Source organism: Haplochromis burtoni, unplaced genomic scaffold (genome assembly GCF_018398535.1).
Source record: "Haplochromis burtoni strain Fernald_Lab_line unplaced genomic scaffold, NCSU_Asbu1 Contig_246, whole genome shotgun sequence".
Lineage (NCBI taxonomy): Eukaryota > Metazoa > Chordata > Actinopteri > Cichliformes > Cichlidae > Haplochromis > Haplochromis burtoni.
Window position 1 is genome coordinate 514,952 of NW_024582607.1, and position 11,331 is coordinate 526,282.

At 41.6% G+C, this 11,331-nt stretch overlaps 1 protein-coding gene across 1 annotated transcript in view; it reads left to right on the forward strand.

Moving 5' to 3' along the window:
- The window catches only part of si:rp71-17i16.5 (phosphatidylinositol 4,5-bisphosphate 3-kinase catalytic subunit gamma isoform), a 23,956-nt gene extending 15,296 nt beyond the window's left edge, over positions 1-8,660 (forward strand). The window contains exons 6-12 of the mRNA XM_005938086.2: positions 1,211-1,305; positions 1,898-2,041; positions 2,448-2,538; positions 4,692-4,822; positions 4,927-5,038; positions 5,215-5,372; positions 7,411-8,660. Of these exons, the coding sequence (XP_005938148.1) occupies positions 1,211-1,305; positions 1,898-2,041; positions 2,448-2,538; positions 4,692-4,822; positions 4,927-5,038; positions 5,215-5,372; positions 7,411-7,668 (989 nt within the window). The 3' untranslated portion in view covers positions 7,669-8,660. The remainder of the gene's footprint in view (positions 1-1,210; positions 1,306-1,897; positions 2,042-2,447; positions 2,539-4,691; positions 4,823-4,926; positions 5,039-5,214; positions 5,373-7,410) is intronic.
- The last annotated feature ends 2,671 nt before the right edge of the window (positions 8,661-11,331 follow it).

Here is an 11,331-nt window from a genome sequence, read left to right on the forward strand (position 1 = left end):
GGCCATGATGATCCACTTGGTAAAATAAATCCGCTTGGCATCTTTCTTGGCCTTAAGACAACAATTCTGATGGCTAAAGATCCAAACGGGACACAAAAAAAAAAAAAAAAAAAAAGCTTAAAATAGAGTTCATATAAAGAGTCATAAAAAATATTCAGATTAATTAAAGGCAGCAAAGATGCAGATTTACCTGTTTTGTGTTTGTTTGTTTGTTTGTTTGTTGTTTTTTAATCAAAAAACAGCCACTCATCCTTGAATCCGAATTACTTTGGAACACAACAAAGCGTTTCTTTGGAGAATTTATTTTTTAAGATAGAAATTTAAAATGGACCTATTATACTTTCCTTTATGTTCTGTTATATAATACTCTCATAATTCAGGTTTTAAATGTAAGCTCCACTGGCTTCTCAGTAAAAGTCCTTGAGCCTCTGCATCTGAATGCAAGCTGACATACTTTCCTTGTTCTTATGTTCTTGCATGGTGCGTGACAAAAGCATTTCGTTTTGGAAAGGCCATTTTTAAGATGACCTATTAAACTTCCCTCTATTTTTACCTCTGCTAAGGAATTTATGTTTGTGGTAGCGTTTAGGTGCACCCACGTCATTCTGTCTGTAAACACAATACAACTCCTCTCTGGCTCTGCCAATGTCATGTAGGTACATTTAAAAAACAAAAAACCCCAAAAAACAAATAAAATGAAATTCATTAAAAGTAAATCCCTTCACACTAAACACAGCCCAGAGAGTGAGCTACCTTGGCCGAGGCACTCTCTGAGTGCTTCTTGTTAATTAGGGTTATTTTTTTTATGTTCTTGCATGTTATTGTTTCCAAGTTACTACATTATTATTTATCTACCAGCTGTAGAAGGTTAGCAAAGCTTTGCATGTAACTTTGAATGTACTTTGGAAAAGCTTCTTCCAGCTGGCCTCGTGTTGAGTTCCATTTTAATATACATGAAGAAATCCCATCTGTGTATGGCTAAGTATGGCTGGGTTCCTGTATGTAGATGAAGTAGTGCTGCACACCTGGTGTTCATCAGCTGATGAATAACAGAAGCTCTATCCCTACCTAGGCTAGGAAAGACATCCTTGAAATGCATTAGATGTTTTTATAGCAACTTTTCAGAAACCAAGGACTCTAATCCCCAAAAGCAGCTGTTGTTTCACTGTTAAACCACTTCACTAAATTATATCTGTTGATCTTGTTGTAGCTCCCTTCCGGCTTCAGGGACTTCTTAGAGACAGTAACCTGCCAAATGAATTCTTGCTGCCCTTTGACCCTCGCATTAAATGTGGAAGGATCCTGGTAAGCTTTGCTGGCTTTCTGTCTCTATTTGTACATTGAGCTTTAGGGTTATGTGAAAGTGTGGTGAATAAAAGAATGTTGGGTATATTTTTATATATTGCATTTGAGCATTTTGTGTGTGGTTTAGTCTTATATTCTAAGTTTACTATATGCATGATTTATAAACAATGCAAGAGGTTGACCTTTTCATTTAAAGGGCAACCTCTTTGTGATGATGTTTCAGGTTAAGAACTGGAGACAGATAGATGCAATTACTTCGTCAGGCTTGTAGTTTTGTACATAGCTGAGGAAATGTTATCAATTTCTACAGTACAATTATTATAGTAGACCACTGTGAATTCCTCCTTGGCCTGTTTTTGTTTTTTGCATCACATTTTCTGTCTGCTTCATATAATTCAAGTATAATTACTTACTTGAACTTTTCTTCAACATAAATTTGTTACTTATTCTGTTTTTCCTGATTACAATAAGTACACCACAGTAAAGTAGCTATATGTAATCTTTTGTTGTTGTTGATTAAATCAAAAAGGCTGTGGTGAAGAAAAATATCCCACACAAACAAAACGGTCTGCTTTACTTCTTTGTGATGTAGCTCGATAAATGCAAAGTAATGGCCTCAAAGAAGAAGCCTCTGTGGCTGGAGTTCTCTCCCATGCCATCGCCTACCTCCGCCACACCTGTTGGAATAATCTTCAAAGAGGGGGATGACCTCAGACAGGACATGCTGGTCATTCAGGTCAGACAGATCTTTTGTTACTTTGATTACTTGAATTCTCTTCCTCAAATAAGAATACAGATTTTTTTGTGTGTGAATATTTCCTACATGCTTGGAAAAAGGTGAATTTACAGTACTTCATACTTCCATCATACGGTACTTCATACTTATCTGACCAGCCCTTATATTTAAAATTCATATAAATAACTACGTATCTTTTTCTGCGCTGCTCTTTTATTTGTCCCTCAGGGCTCAATTCTTGGACCAGTTCAGTTTTTCATTTTTTGTGTTGCTCCTAGGTTATATACTTAACAGGTTTGGTATGCCCAAAATAAACAACTTTACTTTTCTGCTAAAAAACCTCAAGTCTATCGTAGTTTTACATCAGGTTGAAAAGACACATGAATGTTTGCATATTTCTGTTTAGGCACTGGTGCTGATGGACTCCATCTGGAAGGAGAAATCCCTGGACCTCAATCTTGTTCCATATGGCTGCATCTCCACTGGACACAACATAGGTATCAGCATCAGTGTGCTTTAATAGTGTCCACAGTTGGTACTGGATGGCTCTTTTTAGTAGTGGTTGTTGAAGTTATACTTAATATAATTTACTAATCAGTTAATAGCTTGTTTACAGAGTCAGCAAAAGTACACACATTCTGTACTTAAGTAGAAGTACAGATATTGGTGTTAAAAACACTCCAGTAAAAGCTGAATTACTGATTTAACGCCTTTACTCAAGTAAAAGTGAAAGAGTACAGGCTCTGAAATGTATCTGCTATATTATTGTAATACAAAAATAATATTAGTACATGAAGATAAAAATGTTATTCAAATCTAAATTCTACTTCTTCATCATCATCTCAATCTGTTATTTAGGACACAAGCAGTGAAAGAGAAAATAAATAAATGGGGGCTGATCTGTTGTAGTGGCTCAGCGTGGGGAAAATACTGACAGCCCACAATGATTTCTAATGTCAGCTCCAGTAGATTTTCTTAGTGGACAAGCTGTGATCAGCGGACATGCAGATCACAGCTCTGAGGTTACTCATAATGAGTACGTTGCCCAAATTAGACATCTTACGTAAGCTTTACTTAAGGCAACTGAGAACTATTTAGAACTAATTAGATTTTACACTGTATAAAGACTGAATTCAGTGACTGAATCTAAGCACCGTCAGTTCATTTGTAAACGAATGTCTACTACACTTGATCTAACCCAAGCTCCACAGCAGCTGACCACCACAGCCACTGTGTTTCAGTCCAACACAGTACTTTGCTATCAATTCACCACATTAATACAAGGTAACCTGTTTATCCTGAGCAAAACTACCCAGAATTTTCATGCAACATTTCAATAACACAAAGTACAGACATTTGTTTAAAAATGTAAGCAGTAAAAAAACGGTCATAAAAATAACCAGAAGAGAACAGAATACCCCTTTATTGTCACTGTGTATATAAATAGTCAAATTCAATTCAATTTTATTTATACAGCACCAAATCACAACAATGAGTGCCTCAAGGCGCTTTATATTGTAAGGTAGACCCTACAATAATACATGCAGAGAAAAACCCAACAATCATATTAACCCCTATGAGCAAGCACTTTGGCGACACTAGGAGGTTGAAATAAATAGCAAACGGGAGACATATAGAGAAATATTTACAAAAAAAGAGAAAATTACAGATTGGACAGTTGTAGGTGAGTCTGGAGGTGTGGGACCTGATTGACCTGAGGCCCCGACCAGAGGGCAGCGGGTTAAACTAGTGGTGGGCGGGGTGCAAGGGGTCACCTGTGATGCCCCTAGTTTTCCTAAGACGGGAGGATCTGGAGATGGTCTCCTGGATGGCAGAAGGCAGGTAATGATTTTTTGGGTGGTGTTAATTACCCTCTGCACAGCCTTCCTGTTCTCAATAGCGTCCCCTGCGTAACAAACACCCAGGCAGCAGGAGAGCACGCTCTCCACTGTGGAGCGGTAGAAGGCCAGCAGCAGCTTCTGAACCAGGTTTTTCTTCTTTAGGAGGAAGTGAAGTCACCGCTGAGCCTTCTTTACCAGGGTGTTGGTGCTGTTGGTCTAGGTGAGATCAGCGGAGATGTGGGTGCCAGAAACCTGAAGGTGGAGACAGATTCCACCTTTTCTCCATTTAAAATGAGAGGGGAGTGGATCCATCTCTGATCTGTAAACCGAACAGAGAACAATCTAAACCTTAGAATGTCCAAAATGTTCAAATTGGACTCGTTCTTTTATTATATTTGACCTAAAATAAGTGACTGAGCCCATAAATTCATCAGGAAAGTGTTTACAAAAGGCAGGCCCTAGGACATTTTTATAAGACTTTTCACAACCACAGCTATCGCCCCAAATTTTTATTTATACATGTTGTTATGGGGTTTTCTGTATAGTATTTTATCAATTTACCAATTTAACCTATGACCAGTTTACTATAATAAATTATGTAACATGCCTGCTTATTGGACTGTGGGAGGGAAAGAAGCACCCACCCACATGGCAGAGGATCAACATGCAACCACTGCACCTGCACAGTGTCATGTTTTTGTAACAGTGTTTTGTGAGAGGGTTTTTCCCCCCTGGAATTAGGTTTCTGTGTTTGAAGTTTAAAACACGTTTAAAGGTGAAGCACAAAATGAAAATGTCCTTGTCATCAGGTATGATTGAGATTGTGAGGAATGCAACAACGATTGCTGCGGTCCAGAGGAGCCAAGGAGGAGCAACTGGAGCCTTCAAAAATAATGCTCTGTTTGAGTGGCTCAAGTCCAAGTGTCCACTACAGGAAATTGTGAGTAAATCAAAAGCAATCGCGGGTCCTTTCTGTTGTTTCCCTCAGTAATTAGAAAAAAAACAACTAAAACGTGAAACTGTTGTGATTTTATTTGACTGCAGCACTTCAAGAACGTGGAGAGATTTGTGAATTCCTGTGCTGGTTACTGTGTGGCCACATATGTACTGGGTATAGGCGATCGACACAATGACAACATCATGATCAGAGAAGACGGTAAGCAGTTGTTATCACATGTTCTGTTATCACATGTTATTTACTGATTTGTTATTATCCTCTTATGATATGACAAATGCTTTTTGTCCTCTGAAACAAGCTGCATGATAAAATGAATTCATAAATGAACAAATTAACTGATAATTAGAAAAAACTGAAGTAATCTTGCCTCTCAGGGAACTTGTTTCACATTGACTTCGGACACATCCTGGGTAACAGGAAGCACTTTCTTGGTGTGAAAAGGGAGCGAGCACCTTTCGTCCTCACACCTGACTTCCTGTATGTCATGGGCAGGGTCGACGGTCGCAACAGCCTCTACTTTCAGCGTTTTAGGGTAAGAGGGCTTTATTATTTGTCCAGCTTTGCATGAAAATGTTTTAACAGGTCCCATAAATAGTTAGCTTCTCGGTGGAGTTCAACCTTTTACCTTAGTAATTCGCTGTGGCAGTCAGGATCAAGACGTTAGTTCTCTTAATTCTTTTGTCAATAAACAGCTGTCCAAGGTAAGCGTAGAAGGGAAAGTTCAGAGAAATTCTCCATCCATCCATCCATCCATCTTCTGCTTCCGGGGCCGAGTCACGGGGGCAGCAGCCCAAGCATAGAAGCCCAGACCTCCCTCTCCCCAGCCACCTTCTCCAGCTTGTCCAAGGGATCACCAAGGCGTTCCCAGGGTCCTGGGTCTGCCCTCCTCCTGGTGGGAGATGCCCTGAACACCTCACCCAGGAGGCGCCCAGGAGGCATCCTTGTCAGATGCCCAAACCACCTGAACTGGCTCCTTTCGATGTGGAGGAGCAGCGGCTCTACTCTGAGCCCCTCCCAGATGGCTGAAGTACTCACCCTGTCTCTCAGAGAGAGGCCAGCCACCCTTCGGAGGAAGCCCATTTCTGCCGCTTGTATCCGCAATCTCGTTCTTTCGGTCACTACCCACAGCTCGTGACCATAGGTGAGGGTAGGGATGTAGATCGACCGGTAAATTGACAGCTTTGCTTTTACACTCAGCTCTATCTTCAACACAACAGACCAGTGCAGCGTCCGCATCACTGCAGCAGCAGTGATATATCTGTCTGTCCATCGCCCGCTCCCTTCTCCCGTCACTCGTGAACGACACCCGAAGATACTTACACTCTTCTACTTGGAGCAAGAACTCATCCCCGACCCGAAGTGGGCACTCCACTCTTTTCCGGCTAGGACCATGGCCTCAGATTTGGAGGTGCTGATTCTCAGTCCCGCTGCTTCACACTTAGTTTATGAACCATTCCAAAGCGAGCTGGAGGCCATCACCTGATGAATCCCACAGAAACACATCATCGGCAAAAAGCAGAGATGAGATTCTGACACCACCTAGGTGAAAGGTGAGGTGACCACCTAGAAATCCTATGCATAAAAATTACAAACAGAATCTGTGACAAAGAGCAGCCCTGGTGGAGCCCATCACCACCTAGGAACGAGTCCGTCTTATTGCCGGCCATGCGGGCCCCCCTCCCCGAATTGCTACCTTACCATGGTGGAGGAGTTTGTGTATCCCAGGGATCCCAAGGGCTATGTTGTCTGGGGGCATTTAGGCAAATTGATCCTGGGTGAGGGACCAGACAAAGAGCGATTCAGAAGACCTCTATGAGAAGACCATCAAGGGAACAATTCACCCTGCCCGGGATAGGGTTACCGGGACCGGCCTGGAGCCAGGCCCAGGGAGGCTGCCCGAGGGGGAGTGCCTGGTCGGGCCTTAGTCCATGGGGCCCGGCCGGGCTCACTCCGAAAGAGGGGCATGGGCCCATCTTCCTGCAGGCCCACCAACCGCAGGAGGCGCTGTAGGGGTCAGGTGCATAGTGAGCTGGGCGGCAGCCAGAACCGGAGGTGTCCTAATACCAAGACAAGACCAAGAAATTCTAATTTCCTAGTATAATTCAAACTTCATTCAATTTTGTTCAATGATGAAAGCATGCAGTCGTGGCCCAACTCCAACAAAATAGGCCTAAATAGTGGGAAAAAATTCTGATGTGTGTTCTTCTCTCTTAACAAAATGCTTTTCATTGAACCCAAGAAGCTCTGTTTTGATCTCATCTCAGTCCAAAAATATAATTCTGACTTCTGGCTTGTCCATGCAGTCTTTATGAAACTGCAGGCAGGCTGCAGTGTTCTGATTTAAAAGCAGAGGCTTTTCTCCTTGCTGACCTGCCATTATTAAGACTTTTGATTCATGCCAATTGAGTTTATTCCAGAAGTACACACACACTAATTAAAAGCAGCCTGATTCTTATTTTGGATACCACTTTTAGAATTATAGAAAAAATCTCAACTTCAGCTGTCCTTATTGTTTTATCTTTGCTTTTCTTTATTATTCTATCTTTTCTTGCCTCCAACACCCACATTAGGACACCTGCACAGAAGCATACCTCTCCCTGCGCTCCCACTCTCGTCTGTTGGTGACTCTTTTCTCCCTCATGCTGCTCACGGGCATCCCAGAGCTGAGCGCTGCAGAGGATATGCGCTACTTGCGGGTGGCGCTCCAGGAGGAGCAGAATGAGGCAGATGCCAGGGAGCACTTTCTCCAACAAATCTCTGAGTGTGAGAAGCTGGGCTGGACTGTGCAGGCCAACTTCTGGATCCACATGATGGGAGGCATCAAGTAGACTAATGCATTTTGCTCTGCCTTAAAAATAAGTGAACGTTTTTCTGTGGAAGCTTTTTAGTTTTACAGGTGTATTTTTTATATTTATGTAATATCACTGAGCCTTGGGCTGTTTTTACAGGAAGTAAAGGGGTGGGAAACTTGTGTATAAACAATGGATATCTGTCATAATTACAGTGTAAATACTTAGAATCTGCTGTTTATTGTAAAATCTGTAGAAGGGTTATAATTCTCATATAATACTCAAATAAAAACTAGACTCTAAAAAAAAAAGAAAAACTGAAAGGATATGGTGTACTTAGAAATATGACCACCAATAAAATAAAAATACAGTTTAGTTTTAGTCTATGTCAGTTTGGTACACATGTTTATTAAGACTAGAGACAAACTGATTTTTAAAACCAGTACCAATACCATTATTTTGTGATTTAAAAACCCAATATGTCGGCAGATTTTTTTTTTGTTATGTGGATTTATATATGACCCTTTACTGTAATGATAATGCAGTTAAAAAATAATCTTGTTTTAATGTCATAACAAGTCACGGATTACTTGTTTACTCTTGTTTTTTTCAAGAGCATTTAGACATCTACATGTCTAAATGCACTGCTGCAATATGATTGGCTGATTAGATATTTGCATTATCGAGTCATTTAAAAGGTGTACCTATAATTAAGGAGTTTAAAAGGTATACTTCTCTCTGCTGGATTTGATCTGAGGGAGGACAATTTCTATGACGGGTTTCAGACCACGATTCACAACACTGTGTGAAAGACTGCAAGACAGTAATTGTTCCAAAGCTCAGCAACATTTTATGTATTTGTATTTGTTGCTTTTATCATAATTTATGCATTCTGCCTTTGCATGTAACTATATTCTACCTATATCTATACTGGATTTGTTCTCTATTCTGTGGATCCTTTAGTAAAGTTTTTTTTTTAAACTTTTTTAGCTGATAAGACATAAATAAATGTAATAGCTGCAAAGATAGTCCTTGATGGTAAATGGTAAATGGCCTGTATTTATATAGCGCTTTTACTAGTCCCTAAGGACCCCAAAGCGCTTTACATATCCAGTCATCCACCCATTCACACACACAATCACACACTGGTGATGGCAAGCTACTTTGTAGCCACAGCCACCCTGGGGCGCACTGACAGAGGCGAGGCTGCCGAACACTGGCGCCACCGGGCCCTCTGACCACCACCAGTAGGCAACGGGTGAAGTGTCTTGCCCAAGGACACAACGACCATTGATATTAACTATATGCCCCAATGGACCCTGATGGCCTGAAATCTTTTTTACTCTTTTCATCTCACATGGAGTAGTGGGCTGGGCTTCACCCTCGTGCTTTCAATTCACTTCACCAGTCTTGCAGTATTTAAGATCGGCTAATGCTTCCACGCCTTTCCAGATTATTATAGTGTAGTGTTGAATTTCCTGTGACTGTTGGCTGAAGTAATGTCTTTGACTTCTTCCTCACAAGACTCGCTTCTAAACTTAAGCTGGTCACCTGCCAGCGAAGAAAACTATACATACCACGGCTCACTTGCATGGCTGCTCTTTACTGCTCGATTCACTTCTGGACTCCTCCAGATGGCTGCACAATAAGTAGCATCCTCAGTCTCCTTGACAACTGTTTTCAAAACTCTTCTGCCACATGCTTTCACTACCTCATTTTGGATGTAAGAGCTCGGATCATTATTTGGGCCTTGTCATGGTCCCTGTGCCTCGCTGGTCGACTCTCTATTAGGCAACATAGTTGTTTTCGTTTTTCGCTCTCTCCCTCCTTCCTCTCCCCCTCTTGCTCTCTTTCGCCGCAGCGATGCTCATTACAGGCTCCCGCTGCTGGCCCACACACCTGCTCTCATCTCCACACCGGTCGCTGATCTGCACTAGTCTTCGCTGGATCGTTGAGCGACCAGCATCAGTCAAACCTGCAAATCTGAACCTGTGTATCTGGTATCTGTGAGTGTTGTGTCTATCCTGTTAACCGGAGCTTTTTGTGTGTAAATTTCATCTGGAACCTGATTACGGACTACGAGAGGAGTGGCAGTGGAGAAGGAGTTGGAGTTTTGTACAGAAAGTGTGGAGAACGTCTGTTTGTATCTGCTTTGTAACTGACTTCAGTCACAGACTGCTGCAAATGCGTGCCTTATGCCTCTCATGGCTCGGAAATTTTTATTATTTAATACACACTTCACATCAGACATTTTGTACCCTGCTGACTGTTCAGTACACTGAGGTTATTTGAGTTTTCCTTTGTCAGTTTTTTCTGCCAAACTTTCATACGCCTGCATTGCTCCTGTATTGTGTTCTCTGCACCTGTTCAATTTTCTTTGCACTGATCATCACTTGCATTCGATCTGTTTAGTACTTTTAATTTTTATTTAAGTGTTTGTCTTATAGTATGTCTCACGCAAAGTAACGCAGCAATTTCCTAATGTTGTAAATCTGCTTAACATTTGGCAATAAAACCATTTCTGATTTTGATTCTGATGAAGCTGTTCTTCAGTTCTCCCTCCACATGCACACCTCGATGTGACCTACACATGGTTCTAACTCTGTAGCATCCAATGATGCACTTGATAATATATCTGTAATAGCACTAAAATAGCATCATGACTGAGACCATCCAGTGTCTAATATAGGGGTGAGCAATCTCAGTCCACGAGGGCCGGTGTCCCTGCAGGTTTTAGATGCGTCCTCGAACCAACACAGCTGATTTAAATGGCTAAATTAGCTCCTCAACATGTCCTGAAGTTCTCCAGAGGCCTGGTAACGAACTAATCATGTGATTCAGGTGTGTTGACCCAAGGTGAGATCTAAGGCTACGTCCACACTGCAGGTCTTAATGCTCAATTCCGATTTTTTGATCAAATCCAATTTTTTTGTCTGCTCGTTCACACTACAAATAAAATGCGACAGCAAACGCGCTCTAGTGTGAACGCTCAAAGCGGCCCGCATGCGCAAAAGAAGACGTCACACACAACGCGCTCTGTTTAGACCCAGAGCAAACAATATTGTTTGACTGATGGCCCTTAATATAAAGACTTCGGACTTTACGTTTCCCAATTTTTGCTTTAAGTTATTTTATCATAATAATGTAATAACCTAATAATGATCCTTATTGCTGTTTTAGAGGAGCGGTGCTTCAAAGGATAGTTGCAGATTTCTGTCAGAATCTGCAGATTATACAGTACAAATAAAATGTTCACGTTTCTCCAACGTTGTCTTCCCAACAGTTTCACTGACATCTACACGGGATGGCCAGGAAGCGTTCGCGATGTCTTCTCCGGCGCTGATAATTGGCGTCTGTCTTGTGTCAGTGATGTAAAAGACGGATTTAATGCGACTTGACCATTCAAACAGCAGTCGCTTTCTAAAACATCGGATATGTATCGGATTCAGTACCACATACGAAAGTGACCCAGATCGGATTTGAAAATATCGGATTTGTGCCGTTCACACTGTCATACCATGATCGGATATGGGTCGCATAGGGTCAAAAAATCGGATTTGATGCGCTTTCGCCTGCAGTGTGAACGTAGCCTAAAACCTGCAGGGACACCGGCCCTCGTGGACTGAGATTGCCCACCCCTGGTCTAATACACAGTGAGTGCTGAAAAAATGTCAAACTTTGGGAAAAAGTATTATTATGAAA